The 19,528-nt window shown below is 40.5% G+C and overlaps 1 protein-coding gene across 2 annotated transcripts in view; it reads right to left on the reverse strand.

Moving 5' to 3' along the window:
• Nucleotides 1-15,275, reverse strand: part of LOC131105429 (oxysterol-binding protein-related protein 10-like) — a 38,042-nt gene extending 22,767 nt beyond the window's left edge. For both annotated transcript variants that reach the window (XM_078790685.1, XM_058053543.2), the window contains exons 1-6: nt 14,924-15,275; nt 12,103-12,281; nt 10,076-10,155; nt 3,878-3,970; nt 1,650-1,977; nt 271-356 (exon numbers count right to left, since the gene is read on the reverse strand). In XM_078790685.1, the coding sequence (XP_078646811.1) occupies nt 271-356; nt 1,650-1,977; nt 3,878-3,970; nt 10,076-10,155; nt 12,103-12,281; nt 14,924-15,078 (921 nt within the window). In that variant the 5' untranslated portion in view covers nt 15,079-15,275. The remainder of the gene's footprint in view (nt 1-270; nt 357-1,649; nt 1,978-3,877; nt 3,971-10,075; nt 10,156-12,102; nt 12,282-14,923) is intronic.
• Between the last annotated feature and the right edge of the window lie 4,253 nt (nt 15,276-19,528).

The raw sequence follows: 19,528 nt of genomic DNA on the forward strand, positions 1-19,528 counted from the left end.
CCATTTCAAGATTTGCAAGGATTGGTTTGCAAATTACCACCGGAATTACGCAATCCGTGTTTTACCAACACCCAACAAGAACCGCTTTTTAAAAAAACTCTTGGCAGTATGGCATGCCAAAGTGCACTTGCCCGACGGGAATATCACTGATTGGATTTACTTGCCCCAATTTTGTTTTAACTTGCCCCGGGCCATCGGTACATCGTTATTGTCGAGCCCTGAATTATGGGACAATTACACAATAAAATGCAATGGTGGGATGTGCAATACCTCAGCTTGATTGTTGTACGTGAGCGGTTGGGATGCATCATTGGTCGTCTGCTTCTTAGGAGATTTGAACCATCCAACTGAACTCTCTGGAGAGACATATCCATGGAAGAAGACAAGAACAATGTGACTTGAGACACAAGTATTTGTGATTTTAGAAATAAGGAGTGTGTTCTCTGTAGGCGGCATTATGAATTATCCTTACTGGCCTTTTTTGCAGTACATTTAGCGAGTGAAGATTGCTTTTATAGTTATTAGCCCATATTTCCACACAATAAGTAAGATATGGTAGAACCAGAGATGATTGCGGCAGAGACCTGGCCAAGTTATCCAGTAAACCTCGGATATATCGGACTCGGATATATCGGAAATTCGCTCACAACGGACAGATAAAAAAGAACCGATTTTTCTGTAATGCATTTCCAATAAAAATTCATTGCATATATCGGATTTTTTTATAACGGATTTCGCCTATTTCGGACAAAATCTCCAGTCCCGTTCCAATGCATTTCCATTAAATTTCCCTCGCATATATCGGATGGCCGCATCATGGCGCTCCGATTCGCCGAATCGTGACAGGCCGCTATACGACGTAATTTGCAGCGTTGCCTGCGCGATTTATATTCACGTTTATTATACAGATTTAGGACAAATATAAAAGTGAGTGACGTCAATAATACTAGCACAGCAGTGAATGAGATCTTAACCTCACTATTGGAAATAACGTAGGCCTGATGGGCGTAACAGGGCCTAGCTTAATTAACAATTTGTTATGCTCAGAGTCCAATAAAGTTAAATTCTCATTACCTTACGTCTCTTTTCATTGCCCAGTCCAGGTACATTGGAAACATAGTCAAGGAAGTGCCTTTTTATAACGTATAAAATCCGATTTACGCATATACCGGATATAAATCCGATATATGCGTAAAAGGGACCTTTTCCGGTATACGCATATAACGGATTTCGCTTATATCGGACAAAACCAGTGGGAACAATTGAATCCGATATATCCGAGGTTTACTGTAGTCTGTTGCCTTCTTTGAACGTTTGCCGATTAATTGCGCATTTTTTTATTCACCAGGATGTGCGTATTTAAGTAGCAAAGAACCACTGAATGGGGAGGAGTGGCAGGGATGGACTGGGACAAAAATGTAGCTTTTTAGACTGAAAATGGAAGATTTTTTCTTCGATTCGTTTATTTATGAGGTCAGCGGACACTGATGTTGCACCAGAGGAGGTCCTGTTAGCTTTACAGTTCTAGCTAGCTGTAGTTCATTGTTTGATACGTTTGAGGTTGGGCCTGTGTTGGACAAATTATGAAAATTCAACAATTTGTTGATGAGGTAAAAAAATGAAACGTCACCACTCGTGACTTTGCTCACCTGCATGACTCTGGATGTGGTTGTAGTCCTTTTCTTCTTTTCCAGCAAAGCTGCAGTGTTTGGGACTTTGGTTCTCACTAACCGAGTGACTCGGGCTTTGACTGCTGGACTTGCGGCTACCAGGTTCCACCTCATTCACACTGGAGCTGCAGTGCCTACTCCAGGACTTGAGTCTGTCTGCCGAGGCTGTCTCCGTCGCACCCACTGAACGGTGGTTCTGGTTCTGGTTCTGGTTGTGGGAGCGGACAACGTTGTGGTGTAGCAAAGTGAAACACTCTCCCAAGCAACTCAAAGTGGCTGCAGAAGTGGCTTTAAAAAGGAGGATCTCCTGGATCAAGGAGAAGGAAAACAGGGTAATAATAATAATAACAATAATAATAATAATACATTTTATTTGTATAGCGCTTTTCAAAATACTCAAAGACACTTTACAGAAGAATGAAGTTGAATAAAAGCAAGTAAACAGAGTAGAAGACACACCAAAATCCAACATTGATTGGTTAATACACAGTTAAAACATGAGTAAAAGTGGGGCGGGGCACAGCAGTCAGATATAAAAGGTTAGACATTAAAAGCAGATTTAAAGAGGTGGGTTTTTAGTTGTTTTTTGAAGGTGGGAAGGTCAGGGCAAGCACTTAGTGAATGGGGCAAAGGGTTGGAGTCTGAGGAGCGAAGGTGACGCGGGGGATTGTGTGGATGGAGCAGGTCTGTGAGATATGGGGGGGTCAGATCGTGGAGGGCTTTGTAGGTTATGAGAAGAACTTTGAAGTGAATGCGTTGGGGGATGGGAAGCCAGTGGAGGTTTTGGAGGACAGGGGTAATGTGTTGACGGGAGCGGGTGGAGGTGAGGAGGCGGGCAGCAGAGTTCTGAATATATTGTAGTTTGTTGAGGATTTTGGAAGGTGTATCGTAGAGAATACTGTTGCAGTAGTCCATTCTGGAGGTGATAAATGCATGGATCAGGGATTCAGCGGCAGAGAATGTAAGTGATGGACGGAGTCGGGCTATGTTCTTAAGATGGAAGAATGCAGTCCGGGTTAACTGTTTGATGTGGGGTTCAAATGAAAAGGTGGGGTCCAGGAGGATACCAAGGTTGCAGATGAGCGGGGATGGAATGAGGGTGGCGCTGTCAAATTGAAGATAGAAGTTATGGGTGGGTGTTGTGATGTTTTTGGGACCGATGATGATAATATCTGTTTTGTCACTATTAAGTTTGAGAAAATTTTGTTCCATCCAAGTTTTGATATCAGCTAAGCAGTTGGTGAGGGTGGAGTAGATGTTGGAGTTGATGGAGGTGGTAGAAATGTATAGTTGAATATCATCGGCGTAGCTGTGGAAATTGAGGCCATGTCGACGGATGATATTGCCAAGCGGAAGGATGTAGAGCAGGGGTCTCAAACACGCGGCCCGGGGGCCAAATGTGGCCCGCAGGACACTAGTTTGAGGCCCCCGCCTTGATATGAAAGTTTAATGTTAGTGCAGCCCGCGCAAGTTTGATATGGATGCTGTATGGTATCATGTACCCAGAAAAAATTATTACGTTTGATTAATGTTCATGTTAAAGGTTAAATAACCAAAAAAACTTAAACTGTATTATGGAAAGCAGGAAGTGAACAAATGGAACAGTTAGTGATTGTAAAAGTAACAGATGGAGGGGTAGGATTTTAAAAGCTTTGCTTCTTCCTACTCCTTTTGGACATGTGGAACTAAGGAGTTAGTATGTTCTCTGTAGGTAGCATTATGAATTATCCTTACTGACCTTTTTTGCAGTACATTTAGCGAGTGAAGATTGCTTTTATAGTTATATAGTTAAGGTGGTTGTTGATGGTTGTCAGCCGGATAAGGCTGGGATTATCTGGGGGTCTTTGGGAAAAATGGATCATAACATCAACAGATGGATTGGTATAGCATTTGCACTAATACAGACACTTAGAGACAGGATGAGGAGCTCACCCATCATGGAGGGGCTTAGACTGCAATTGTAGGACCTACACATCAAGAGAAGCGAGTAGTTGAGGTGGCTCAGGTAACAGTTTGAGTTGCCTCCTGGACGCCTACCTCCGTGGTGAGATATTTTGGGTGGGCCCAACTGGGAAAAGACCCCAGGGTAGACCGAGGACAAACTATCTCACAGCTTGTCTCGGTGGAGTTGGAGGACCAGGCCCACATGAGCAGAATAACATAGAATGGAGGATGGATATTTGGTCTTCATGTGTACATAATCTTACCTCATTGAGAGAGCAGAGGGGTCCAACTCTTGGGGACAGAGTTTCATTCGAGTGGACCAGGCTCTTGGGTTCCCCTTGTGCCTCGCTCATCACCTTTATCCAGACCCAGTAAGAGAAATCATCATCATCAACATGTGGTGCTATGAAGGAACAGGGAGGAACATCCCTGTCCTAGGATTGTCCTACGCTCTGAGTGAAATAAGGATGAGAGGCTCCCTGCTCGTCTTAACCGTCAGCAGACATTCTCATCACACAACAACACACTTCCGGCCTTCAAAATAAGAGCAGTTAAAGCAGGGGGTGTCAAACTCATGCCATGGAGGGCCGAGACACGACAGGTTTTCTTTCCAGTCGGACCAGCCGGTCACTAAAGCAGGTGATTTTAATGATTAACCCTCCTTTGGTTTGAGGGAAGGAGCTGTTATAGTTTTTCTCGATTGTTTAAACACATTTTTCCGAAAGGATGCCTCATATTCTCAGAACTCTACACACAAATCAAAAAAATCACTCCTGCATTTCTGAAAACCCCTCAATTCTCCTGCAAAATGAAACTTTACATCCAAAACAGTCTTCGTTCTTCTGAAAATGGTGTTTTGTCTCCAAATGACTTACACAAAAAACATTTATATGAACCAGTTGAACACTGATGTGCTCAGTGTAAAACACTGGGATTACATAATATTCATCATGACTCGGGCCTTTTTGTGTTCAGTGTGACACTTCTTGCTAAACATTTTAGAATTGTTTTTTTGTATTTTTTTTTTGACTCAGAACACAAAATTTCACAGAAAAACAATGTACGAAGTGTTCATCACAGCCAACACAAAGTTCCACATACAGTGGTCTGCATCTAAATGTATACAGCTTCAGTTCCAGTTTTTCTCGATTGTTTACATACAATTTGTGATGCCTGAGACCTAATGACCACAACATATAACCAATGCACCAACTCCATGAACCAAGTCTGCTAAACAATAAGCACAATTCCTGCTTTACACTCAGAATGCAGATCTACAACACACTTTTTTCAACACACTACACACAATTCTCTGAGTTTTGGCACAATTTTCATGACGCAAACTCCTTATTTTCACAAAGAACACAATGCCACTCAGAAGAGTAAAATTAATATTCCTATTATTCACACTGACTCATCACACGGGTAAACACCTGGCACACATTTTTACAATTAGCAATCAGAGCTTTAGCATAAAACGGCAACAGGTGAGTTTCTCTGTTTTGGAACAAACTATGGCAATAACATTACATTACATTACAATACATTGTTTTTCTGTGAAAAATAAAAAAAATATTCCTGTGTAATTTTGTGTTCTGAGTCAAAAAATACAAAAAAACAAAAAACAATTCTAAAATATTTAGCAAGAAGTGTCACACTGAACACAAAAAGGCCCGAGTCATGAGGAATATTATGTAATCCCAGTGTTTTACACTGAGCACATCAGTGTTCAACTGGTTCATATAAATGTTTTTTGTGTGCGTCATTTGGAGACAAAAGACCATTTTAAGAAGAATGAAGACTGTTTTGGATGTAAAGTTTCATTTTGCAGGAGAACTGAGGGGTTTTCAGAAATGTGGGAGTCATTTTTTTTATTTGTGTGTGGAGTTCTGAGAATATGAGGCATCCTTTCACAAAATGTGTTTAAACAATCGAGAAAACTGTAAAAAAATAATAATAATAAACAAAAAATCAATCAATAACAAAGCAAAAGACTATGCTGCATCACGTCTTCTGTTTGGGTCAGGCCACAGCACCTCATCTACATCACATGCAATGTTTTCTCTGGCCAAGCAGCGGGGGAAATATCGCCTAAAATGTGAATGGCATGATATCAAAAACATGTTTTTTGAGAAATTAAAAGTGGGTCATTTTTGACCCACTTATGGAAGGTTGGGGTAGTAACACAAAAACTAAGATTTCTTAAAATGTATAAAAGGTAAGTTAAAAATGTGAACGCCATGTTATCAAAAACATGTTTTTTGAGGAATACCTGGAATATGAAATGACAACAATTTTTCATTACAAACATATTTCAAGAAAACAACCTGACTGGGTAATTTTTGACCCACTTATGGAAGGTTGGGGTAGTAACACAAAAACTAAAATTTCTTAAAATGTACAAAAGGTAAGTTAAAAATGTGAACGGCATGATATCAAAAACATGTTTTTTTTAGGAATACCTTGAATATGAAATGATAAAAAATGTTCATTACGAAGATATTTCAAGAAAAGCGGGTCACTTTTGACCCACTTATGGAAGGTTGGGGTAGTAACACAAAAACTTCTTAAAATGTACAAAAGGTAAGTTTAAAATGTGAACGGCATGATATCAAAAACATGTTTTTTTGAGGAATACCTGGAATATGAAATGATAATATTTTTTTAATTACGAAGATATTTCAAGAAAACAACCTGACCGGGTCATTTTTGACCCACTTATGCATCTAAGGGTTAAAAAAGGTTTTTCCACTTTTGTAGTAGAGTGTGTACTTTTGCGGTAGTAATTAAAATACCAGCTAATGGAATGCAAGAATCCTTACATTTAGTAAGGGAGGCACTGACTGTCAAGCAGAGTAACAGGATCATTTCATCCGAAGTCAAATGTATGACATGAAGGGAATATTAATCATATCCATAAGGTGATGGCACAAGATTCAATTTCCCCATCTGCACCGTACAGTGTTCGTATATGTCTTAGAATCAGTGTCTCAAATGCAGATACTCCTCGGTGCTTTTGCAACACACCTCAGAATTCACTTCAACACTTGTGAGTATTTATAGCGCTAGACTTCTATCGAAGCATGACGTCACTTTTGGTTCCCTAAGGTCCATCACTCAAGCAAGGCTTGTGGTTTTATTTTTAAACCTGCCTTTCAGCAGCTGTGCTTCTTTCTTTACTTCCATCTCTGTTTGGCGTCTTGTCATCACAGATTGTTTAGATTTTTTATTTTACCAAGATTTCTCTCAGGGTAAAAATGTGTCTTTGAAAGAGACAAAAGAAAACATTCATTCATTTTCTTCCGCTTATCCTCACGAGGGTCGCGCGGGGAGCTGGAGCCTATCCCAGCTGTCTTTGGGCGAGAGGTGGGGTACACCCTGGACTGGTGGCCAGCCAATCACAGGGCACATATAGACAAACAACCATTCACACTCACATTCATACCTATGGACAATTTGGAGTCACCAATTAACCTAGCATGTTTTTGGAATGTGGGAGGAAACCGGAGTACCTGGAGAAAACAAACGCATGCACGGGGAGAACATGCAAACTCCACACAAAGATGCCCGAGGGTGGAATTGGGTCATTCCGGGTCTCCTAGCAGTGAGGCCTGCGTGCTAGCCACTGTTATGCAGCTCTTATTTGAAATTAATAATAATAACAATAATAATAATAATATGAAATTGCCATATTAGTTTATTATTAAGTTTATTATTGTAAAATTGCAACTTTTTTTCCATCAGAATACAATCTTTTTCACTTCATATTTTGACTTAATTCTTGTAAAATTACAGTTGATTTTTTTACACTTCTGTTATTTTTTAATGAATTTTCCAAGTAGTTCAACTTTCTTGTACATTTTATTCCCGTATTATTATGACTTTATTCTGCCGAGTTCTTATCCAACGCACTTCTGCCACCTTGTGGCCATTTTATGCTTTAATCCTGCTGTGAAATGGTAGTGCATTAGTGCAGAGTTGCATCATCACCTTTTGCCTCTCGTAAAAAAAAAACGTTTGGTATTGAATGAGAATTTTTACATTTTTTCCCCCACAAATTACAATTTTATCAGAATCTGATGAAGTAGAAAACCAAGAAAAATCTCAGATAAGCAGAGGTGAAGGATGGTGAGAACAGTCAAACTCAACCCTGAAGAAACAAATTCCTCATTGAAATTGAATATTTTCATAGTTAGACCACATTTTGCCATGTGTGTATTGTGGGTATGTTTTTTTAAGCATTATCAGAGCCCTCGAGACATGAAATAACACCCCTACAGTCACTTTTACACTGCCATTACAGTTATTGTAGTAGACATTCATCCATCCATAAATCTTCTACTGCTTATCCGAGATTGAAGTTGTGGGGGCAGCAGCCTAAGGGAGGCCCAGACTGTTTTGTGATAACATTTTTGGCTTTCTGGAACTGATTAATTGGATTTACATTATCTCTTATGAGAAAAACGGATTTGGTTAGTGTCCGTTTCGGTTAGCGTCAGACCCTCCTGAACAAATGAATGACACTAACCAAGGTTTTACTTCCAATACATAATATTCCATGCAGTAAATGTATGGAATAATGTGTCTTGTTCTGGCACGAGAACCACGTGATTGCCATCCTTACTTTCTGCATATGTTTTTTTACTGGGAAGCCTTTGGCTAATGACAATCTTTCAAATGGTCTAGCTTAGCTTGCACTATATCTTCTCCAGCAGATATCTACAGTTCATGAAGGGAAACAGCACTTTTTTTTTAAATGATGCCCATCATCCACAATACTTAAGTGAGACATGAACACATGTCCTCTTTTTTGTGCGCAAGATATAAAAACAGCTACAAAGAGGCAGGTAATGGACGGACATAATGGACCACACCCATTTTCCCTAGGATGCCTACTATTAAAACACCCCCAAAAACATTTATGGTTTTATAACCATGCTGCAACCATGTAGTAACAGGTACATTCATGATAACATGTAATACTAAAGTATTTTGGTCATTTTAAGCATTACCGGAACTTCCTTCCTGGGTGCATTGATGTCACATTGAAACAAGCTACACCAATAAAGAAAGTCTATCCATCCATCCATCCATGTATCCATCCATCCATCCATGTATCCATCCATCCATGTAACCATCCATGTATCCATCCATCCATCCATCCATCCATGTATCCATCCATCCATCCATGTATCCATCCATCTATCTATCCATCCATGTATCCATCCATCCATCCACGGATCCATCCATCTATCCATCCATCTATCCATCCATCTATCCATCCATCTATCCATCCATGTATCCATCCATCCATCTATCATCCATCCATCCATGTATCCATCCATCCAGCCATGTATCCATCCATCCTTCCATCCATGTATCCATCCATCCAGCCATGTATCCATCCATCCAGCCATGTATCCATCCATGTATCCATCCATCCATGTATCCATCCATGTATCCATCCATCCATCCATCCATCCATCCATGTATCCATCCATCCATCCATCCATGTATCGACAGCGTTGCGAGGTAGCGTGTGGTGAAGCTAGTAACAATGTCGCTGTAGCTTGGGTAATATATGGATCTAAACATGGCACGCACATCGTGGGGGCATAGCCCGCAAATAACAGACAAAAACACAAGGTGGGTTTACGTACAGCGCAGTCATTACATTTTTTTGCCCCAGGCAAGGACCCGGGACACACTGAAAACTACTCCACAACCCACTTTTGGATAGCGACCCACTCGTTGAGAATCACTTGTCTAAACAAGAGTGGCATATCACAATGTGTATGCAGCTTGAGCAAAAAAAAAAAACACAAGAGTTATGATGCTAATTTTAAGATAGTAGTGCTCAATGAAGCAGAGTCATCAAACTGTAGAGTGGCTAAGAATTACGATGAATAAAGTATGATGAATGCTCACCAAGTTAAGCAGGGTACACGTGCATGCACATAGTACATTAGCGCATGAAGCAAAGTGAGATGTGCATGAATACATTTGCCTCCTGGTACATCTGCTGGGTGAAGAACAGCCAGCAGATGGGGAGGCTTTCAGCAGTGAGAGGGAAAAACAGAAAGCCGCTGAAAACAAAGCGACAGCATCAAAGCGCATGGGTGATTTTGCTTGTCCATTTAGTGAGAGCGGGTCACACATCACAACCCCTCGAGCCTGCCTTCCTTTTAACGTGGAACCATGTCAGGGAGCACAAACCATGAGTGAGAGCTGACATTTGGTAATGGTAATGGTTTGATTTCATTTGAACATGCATCAGATTACAATTGAGTGCATCCCATAATCAGTTGACAGTTCCACATGTCCAAAAGGAGTAGGAAGAAGCAAAGCTTATTAAATCCTACCCCTCCATCTGGTACTTTTACAATCACTAACTGTTACATTTGTTCACTTCCTGCTTTCCATAATACAGTTTAAGTTTTTTTTGTTGTTTTAGCACTTACCTTAGCACCATTGTCAGAGTGGCATCGAGAACACAGCTGGAGCTGAGTCATCCATAATTCCTGTTCATCAGCACTGGATGCTGAGAGAAACAAATATGAACACACAATTCAATATTTTCAAAGAAAAAAGGTGGTATACCAATAAAAACATGAACAAAAATGAAAATTCCTACAGTGTGAAAAAATCTATCAGCCTTTGGCAGAAAATAAACTCCATTAGACAATTCCTTGACCATGACAAGAAGGTTTTTTTTCCTCATACCTTAATATTTGAACCCACTCATACATATACAAAATATGATATATTCACCATATCACAAAAAACAATCGCGTGAAAAAACAACATGGCTATCTGTTGGTGACCTCAAGCTGAAAGCAACTTGCAACGAGCATCATAGCAACTGTAAAATACGATACGGTGGTGGTAGTGTGATGGTCTGAGGCCGATGCATGAATTCTGCTGAAGGAGAATGTCCGGCTACCTGTTGGTGACCTCAAGCTGAAAGCAACTTGGGTTGTGCAGCAGGACCAAATGATCCAAAACACACCAGCAAGTCCACCAAATGAAGAAAACCAAATGAAGACTTTGGAGTGGCCTAGTCCAGGTCCTGACCTGAATCCTATTGAGATGCTGTGGCACGACCTTAAAAAGGCTTCATGCTGGAAAAGCCTCCAATGTGGCTGAATGACAACAATTCTGCAAAGATGAGTAGGCCAACATTCCTCCCACTCACATTCATACCTATGGACAATTTGGAGTCGCCAATTAACCTAGCATGTTTTTGGAATGTGGGAGGAAACCGGAGTACCCGGAGAAAACCCACGCATGCACGGGGAGAACATGCAACCTCCACACAGAGATGACCGAGGGTGGAATTGAACCCTGGTCTCCTAACCACCGTGCCGCCCCCCCTTGATCATTTTGTTAACATTTTTGAAACTAAGGAACTTGAAAGCATTGGACACTGTCACTGTTTTTAAATTAGATATTACAACTCTTAATATTTTGTATTACTGTTTTTATTTGTATTACTGCTTTTTGTCACGGGCGGGAATGGTCGTGACCCCAGGATGGAGACACAGGAACGTTGCGCCCTCCGGTGTGGCCGACCTCCGGCTGAAACACCCCAGTCCCCCCTCAACCCCCACAGCAGCGCTCATTTTTATTCAGACACAACTACAACAAGATGCGTACCCCAAAAGGTACACGTACCCTACTTTGGGAACCTAGGAATTACACCACAGAATTTAATTAATTAAATAATTAAACTCATTGCAGTCGTCCCTCGAATTTTGCGGCTTCACTCTATTAAGTTTTTTTTTTCAAACATACATTAATTAACAAATGTATAATTAGATACGACCTATTGATAAAAAAGCATATTTAAAAAATTATATTTTAATATTTATTTTATTTTATTTTAAAACATATTTTAATTATTAGTGAAGCATTTTCCAGCATAAACATGGAGGAATGAACTGAAATACAAATATAAGCTATTCAAAAGATGCATTCAAAAAAATAGTATTCCACAGTAGAAGTAGTATTCCACAGTGGTCACGAGGCGTCAGCAATGTTATTGTAATGTTGGATGAGACACACGAGCACCAAGACTTGAACAACACCAAAACAAAAGGCTTTTTTGCAGGTTTGAATGATCTGACCACAGGCAGGCACAATAATAGCTAATCGGGATCAACTCGTAATGTCTAGTATGTTGTGTAATAGGAGTGTACCGACGACTATAGGGGTGTTATTTCATGTCTGAAGGTCTCTAATAATGTTAAAAGGTGTACTTAGGGGGTGAAACAAAAATATTAAATTTCTAAATTGCTTTCTACTTTCATGTTGCCAGTTATTGAGACCTGGTGAATGTCTGGACTGGTTTGGTGATATATTTTATTTTAGGATCTTTAAAGGATTTTAGAGCTTGCCTAAAACGTTCTAAACTTGTGCACAACACTGTATTTGCAAGAGTAATATAACAATACAATACAAAGCTAGTACTGCGTGCATCGTGTTTTACCTCTGAGTTTATAGGACTGGCCAGTTGAGGACTGAAGAGCAAACATGTAAGGAAAGTCTTTACAGGAGACCACCAACACTCCCAGTAGAGGCATGGACCCTCTACAAATTTGTTGGCTTTTGCTGTGTTCATTTCGATAATAGTCAAGCTGGCCAACGTCGGGGTCAAGAACGAAATATCTGCAAGAGAGACAAATCACATGAACAACGCCATGAGTTATGGATCTGTGGATCAATCATTTGAATAAACTGAATGGAGTGATGGCGGCACGGTGGTCTAGTGGTTAGCGCACAGACCTCACAGCTAGGAGACCAGGGTTCAATTCCACCCTCGGCCATCTCTGTGTGGAGTTTGCATGCTCTCCCCATGCATGTGTGGATTTTCTCCAGGTACTCCGATTTCCTCCCACATTCCAAAAACATGCTAGGTCCAAAATTCCATTTTGGAATACGTACTCCAAATTGTCCATCGGTATGAATGTGAGTGTGAATGGTTGTTTGTCTATATGTGCCCTGTGATTGGCTGGCGACCAGTCCAGGGTGTACCCCGCCTCTCCCCCAATCACTAACTGTTACGCTTGTTCACTTCCTGCTTTCCATAAAACAGTTTAATGTTGTATTTTTTTTTTAAATAATGTACCTCGTACCGAAGTATGAGGTCATATGAGCATCCAATGACATAATGTGTACCACAGTAAGTGTCAATATAGTGATATATATAGCACATCACGACTGGTTCAAGACTCTTCATCCTTGTATTTAGCAAACATCAACTGCTTGTATTGTTTCTTGAATTGGCTCATCGTTGTGCATTGTTTGAGGTCCTTACTCAATCCATTCCATAGTTTGATTCCACATACTGAAATGCTATGGCTAGCATAACGTAATCCTAGCATAGAAGTGTTTCAAATGTACTTCCTCCCTGAGATCATATTTCTCCTCTCTTGTAGCGAAGTATTGGATGACATTTTTAGCTAATTGGTTGTTTTTAGCCTTATGCATTATTTTAGCTGTTTGAAGATGAACTATATCAGCAAGTTGAAGTATTTCTGATTTTAGAAATAAGGAGTTAGTATGTTCTCTGTAGGCGGCATTATGAATTATCCTTACTGACCTTTTTTGCAGGACATTTAGCGAGTGAAGATTGCTTTTATAGTTATTAGCCCATATTTCCATACAATAAGTAAGATATGGTAGATGATAACCCTTTTCTCCGAATAGTTCTGAGATTTTAGAATTCTTCAAAAATGACTTCTTTTTACACTATTGCTGGTGTTTTCCTGTTTAATTGCCATTTTCAAACGTGTCCTGAGCCAATAAAAAAACAGCTGAGGATGGCACTTTGAACATCCCACATAACATAATTATGCCACTCTATGACAGTACAGTATACCACCCAAACGCCGTGTGTGATCATGGAGCTCATTTGGACGGTTCTATCGATCCAGTGGGACGGTGAGGTGAGTGGGGGAGGGTGGAGGTTGAGGAGGAGGAGAAAGACAGGATGCGAGAGAAGTGCAGGGCTTCCCTGGATGACTCATTCCATGTTTTGAACTGAATGAATGCAAGCATGTGTGGGGATATGCTATTGTATAGAATAATACATTCAGTCAGTTAATATCAAGTATTATGCTGCCGGGGAGACACATCGGTTTTGTGTATCGCTTATACTGTATTTATACAACGTGCATGCGTGGGTTTTCTCCGGGTACTCCGGTTTCCTCCCACATTCCAAAAACATGCTAGGTTAATTGGCCACTCCAAATTGTCCATAGGTATGAATGTGAATGAGAGTGAATGGTTGTTTGTCTATATGTGCCCTGTGATTGGCTGGCGAACAGCCTGAGGTAGGCTCCAGCAGCCGCGAGGATAAGCAGTAAAAAATGAATGAATAAATGTTTAATTATTATATTATTTAATTATGGGCGGCACGGCGGGCGAGTGGTTAGCGCACAGACCTCACAGCTAGGAGACCAGGGTTCAATTCCACCCTTGGCCATCTCTGTGTGGTCACATTCCAAAAACATCCTAGGTTAATTGGCGACTCCAAATTGTCCATAGTAGGTATGAATATGAGTGTGAATGGTTGTTTGTCTATATGTGCCCTGTGATTGGCTGGCGATCAGTCCAGGGTGTACCCCGCCTCTCGCCCAAAGACAGCTGGGATAGGCTCCAGCACCCCCGCAACCCTTGTGAGGAAAAAGTGGTAGAAAATGAATGAATGAATGAATATTTAATTATTATATTATTGTTATTATATGAGGAAAAATAACACAATTTTAGTTGCATAAGGTCAAAATACTGAAGAAAAAAGTTATGGGGATTAAGTCACAATTAGAAGAAAATTTACATTTTTACAAAATGTAAAAGTATGGTATCGAGTAGCTAGCTTTGTCACCTATAAGACACATCTTATAAAAACAAGAAATATACTGTAAACAAGTTCTTGTTTTGCAATGTGTAAATGTTGATTTTCCTAGCTTGTTTACTATTCACTGAAAAAAGAAATATAGTAAGAAGAACTGAAATCATAATATTAATGCATCTCAATTGCGCCTTTGTAAATGAGCTCGCTAGCAAGTAAGCTAGCGAGCTAGCTCGGTCATGATGGGGAAGCCATATTGGAAAAAAGTCACATGACAACCACTCCAAAATGTTTCCTCTGAGTTCAAGTCGAGGACAAACATGTCCGGAACACATTTTAAGTGTGTCACAATGGTTAAATGCCAAATTATTCCCCCTAATACGAACCCTAGCACACAACATTATGTATACATTTACATTGTTGATGTTACGTGGTGTAACAAAAGTTAACGACTGACCTGTCCTGCCAGCCCTGGAATATATTGGTGTATTTCTTCAGCACCCCCTCCAGATGTTGCTTGGTTCTATGCTGCGACGGACCCGCACTGTCCCGACAACAACCAGGAGCTCCGGAGCAGACAGCGGGGGTCTGCTGACGCACTGACCGGCTCATGCTGCAGCTTCTGCAGCTTGAATGCTGTCTCCTTCCCGCTGGTTGCTCTGCTAAAGCGGCGGGAACACGAGCCGGAAGTGGACTGATGCTTCCTCGAGAGATGCGCTGCACCTTCAAACAGTTGAGGAGGATGATGATGATGATGATGATGAGGCACAGCGCTTTCTGCGGAGCTGTCTCCTTTTCCTCCCTGTCTCTCTGACGTCATTGTTTTTTTAAATTTGGAAATCCCGGGTTGGTTACGCCCCCGACGGAATCTCCCCTCACAGCCACTTGATATAAATAATGAATCAGAACATGACGTCACACGCTGCATACACAATATGTGTGTGATCACTTTGTGGTGGAGCACTGCGACAAAGTTATTTTCAGCCTTTTTCATTCTAATCTAAGAGTCATCTCTTAAACCGGGGGTGTCCAGACATGAAAACGTTGCTATTTAATAAAGATATGCTAAGAAATGACCTGATCAAAATCTTAAGACCAGTTGAAAAATAGCTAGAATTGACCTTTTGGACATTTGGACTTCAAAGAGGTTTTCATTGCAACTAAAATATGCAAAAGCAAGAAGGGGGGGCTGAGACAAAAAGAACACGTTGGAAAAGTAATTTATTGAAAACAAGAATTAAAGTTGTTTTCTCTGGTTCTACCATATCTTACTTATTGTGTGGAAATATGAGGTAATAACTATAAAAGCGGGCGGCACGGCGGTCGAGTGGCCATCTCTGTGTGGAGTTTGTTCTCCCTGTGCATGTGTGGCAAGTGGGAGATGAAAACACTAATTCTGACTGAAGACCAATACCAACAACGCCACCTGGGGGATTTCGCCCCAGGAAATAGTTTAGCTTAGACTAGGACACAGGCTCGAAATTACCACAGGGAGAGAGACAGGGTATAGAAAAATATAACAATTCTTTATTGCAATGACAATATTAAGAAACATCAGCTGTGGATCATGTTCTTACTTTAACCTGTAGGTGGCACTAAAAGGGAACAGAGCTGGGACTTACCGTGGCGGCCCAAACTCAAAATCATGAAGGGAGGAAGAAACTAAAACACCCGTGACACCACACACACGCAGATCTGTGAGGGAAAAACCCACCACCAGGATTGGGTCGCCACCTTGAGCCCGCAGCACCTGTCCACAAAAGAAAAGAATGCTTAAAACAGGCCACAATGCTTCGTACAGCTGTCTATAAAAAGAACACCCACACACGCAGGCACAGGATCAAATAATAAGGAAATAAACAGAATGAACAGTATTAACGGAACACAATTAAAATATATTACACCAAAAATATAATACACAAAAACAGAAAATAAAGAAAGAATTTAATCACAACTAATTAAACCTAAAGTTAAAGAAGATAACGGCGATGGGTGGACTCAAACCAGGAAATAAGTAAAACAAAACCCAATTTAGAAAGGAGGCAGAGCCAAAACAGCAGCGCAGTTCAGGCGCCCGAGATCCAGCCCCACTATATAGCCGCGCAGTCCCGCCCATCAATCAGACTAACCAGAGTAAAACAGGTGCTGTGCCCACAGTGGGAGGGTGCGCACAGCCCTTCTGCCACACATGCGCGTGTTTTCTCCGGGTACTCCGGTTTCCTCCCACATTCCAAAAACATGCTAGGTTAATTGGTGACTCCAAATTGTCCATAGGTATGAATGTGAGTGTGAATGGTTGTTTGTCTATATGTGCCTGTGATTGGCTGGCCACCAGTCCAGGGTGTACCCCGCCTCTCGCCCGAAGACAGCTGGGATAGGCTCCAGCGCCCCTGCGACCCTTGTGAGGAAAATCGGTAGAAAATGAATGAATGAACTATAAAAGCAATCTTCACTCGCTAAATGTACTGCAAAAAAGGTCAGTAAGGATAATTCATAATTCCCCGCCTACAGAGAACATACTAACTCCTTATTTCTAAAATCACAAATACTTCAACTTGCTGATATAGTTCATCTTCAAACAGCTAAAATAATGCATAAGGCTAAAAACAACCAGTTACCTAAGGGGCCATCCATAATTTTCAACATTTTCACAAGAGTACAAAGAGTACTCTTTTGAGCAACCCCCCACCCCCCCCCCCCCCCCCCCCCAAAAAAAAGAGTACAATCCCAAATGAAAAATGTTGATAGGTCCATGACCAACTGACCCAATACAGCCAGGAAGTTTGAACATGTCCAATAGTGTTCTCTGGCTGTATTTTGGGACTCTGGTCAATCAGTCACTGCCCATCAACATTGTATTGAACACAAACAAGATAAAAAATTATATCAAATGCATCTTTTTTGTATTTTTCTTTCAAGAAAATACAAATGTATTACAAATTTGGTCTTTTTGTATTGTTCTTTCTATCAAATGATACATGTAGAAAAGTCCTGATGCAACAACTGTTTTCCACAGGATTTTTTAAACAAGGGAATACTTCTTGTATACACACATGATTACTCAAGGAGCAGAAGAGTTGCCCCTGGTTTCCAAAAGCCTGAGGAGATAAAATCTTCTTTGAAATGATGGACACAACCCTTGAACTCAACTCTATGCGAAGTATGCAATAAAGATGCCACAACTGTTTTGAAAAGGCTTAACAATCACACCTATAGTCTAGTCCAGGGGTTTGACTCGCGGGCCGCATTGATATGACAAAATTTACGGGGGGGGGGGGGGGGGGGGGGGGGGGGGGCGCTATATATTTTACACGTAACAGTCCACCTGGTATTATTGTATCTGTAAAATTGTCATGCAATCTGCTATTATTATTTATTATTTTATATTTATATTTAAATATTTTAAAATAATAAAATGTTATAATAATTACAATAAAATTAAAATAATAATTATTATATTATTATGTAAAATATGCAAATATAACAATAATATTATATATAATTAATATAATAATTAGCATTAATATAATAATTATAATAATTATAATAATCTAATAATAATCTAATAATAATCTAATAATAATCTAATAATAATAATAATAATAATAATAATAATAATTATTATTATTATTATTATTATTATGTGCTTGTGTCCCTTTTTTCAGGAACACTTTGTAAACAACAGACCATGTCAAAAAACAAAATTGATAAAACCATCAAAAGGTTGGCTCAGGCCATGATGCCAGGTTGTATGTTGAGTTTAAATGAAATACTTTGGAAAGATTGGACGGGCCGTATTCAAACACTTGGCGGGCCGGATGTGGCCCCCGGGCCGTAGTTTGCCCACCCCTGGTCTAGTCAGTGTATCACAGGAAGTGAAAATCACATTGATTGTTACTGCACTGTCCACAAAGTCAAATTCACCACCACAGAGTGTGCTATGATGTGTGGACGTGCATAAAAGAAGGCTCATGTAGGTCTTTATCTGAAGCTTTATTAACATGCTTCGACATGGGAATGTGTCACCTCTTAATGTGTCCTACCGGATACACATCACATTAGTTCCTCTTTAGCTTAGAGTGTATATTTCTATTTATTTTTCACAGAACCTTTTTCTTATTTAGCTCTTCTTGTTTCTGTAACATTAATAATAAACATATGAGACATGAAATTCAACAAACATTTAAGTGCTTTTACAATATGCCAAAATTGCACCAACTTTTCCTTTTCTTTCCTCTTTTTTTTTTTTACTTTTAACAGTGTCACAATTCTAATAAACATTTTTAACAAATATGACACAGAACCTGTCTAGGGGTCAGGTGTGACTGCCTGGGTCCCCCAAAGCTGTGCAGGGATTATTCTGCCCTGTGGACCACAGCGTCCTATCTAATTATCATAAGTCCAGTCTCTGCGGAGTGCGAACAACTCGCCCCGATCTTGTGACTGTGGCACCCTCAGGAATCACTCTGATGTGAGATCTGTTTCTCCTGAGATGTCCCGATGGCATGTCAATGTTGTAGGACCGCGGGGTGTTGGCTGGACTGCTGATTGTTCCTGAGTCGTTGGTGTTCTTCACCCAGACCTTTTGTTCTGGTCTGAGCTCTTGTTTTATTTGTGTTTTGTGTCTCTTGTTGAACCAGATAACTTGTTTGTGTTTCTGATCCTGGTCTTTGCTCCGGAATAGTTGAAGATTTGGCCATTTTGGTTGAAGTTTCTCCTGACTGACGGGCAGCGGTGTCCTGATGTTACGACCCATCAGCAACTGTGCAGGTGACTAGCCATGAGCCAAGGGTGTGGCCCTGTACGCCATGAGAGCCTTGTGTGGATCCTCCCCCTTCTTCAGGAGAGATTTGACAGTCCTCACAGCCCTCTCAGCTTCCCCATTACTTTGAGGGTAGTGGGGACTTGAAGTCACGTGGTTGAAATCATAGTCCCTTGCAAATGCTGCAAATTCAGCTGCTGAAAATTGGGGGGCGTTATCTGTGACAAGAGTTTCCGGGACCCCGTGCCGTGCAAAAATCGCTTTCATCTTGTTAATCACTGAGACTGCAGTAGTTGAGGT

Source organism: Doryrhamphus excisus, linkage group LG5 (genome assembly GCF_037039965.1).
Source record: "Doryrhamphus excisus strain RoL-2023G ecotype Guam linkage group LG5, RoL_Dexc_Guam_v1.1, whole genome shotgun sequence".
Classification (NCBI taxonomy): Eukaryota; Metazoa; Chordata; class Actinopteri; order Syngnathiformes; family Syngnathidae; genus Doryrhamphus; species Doryrhamphus excisus.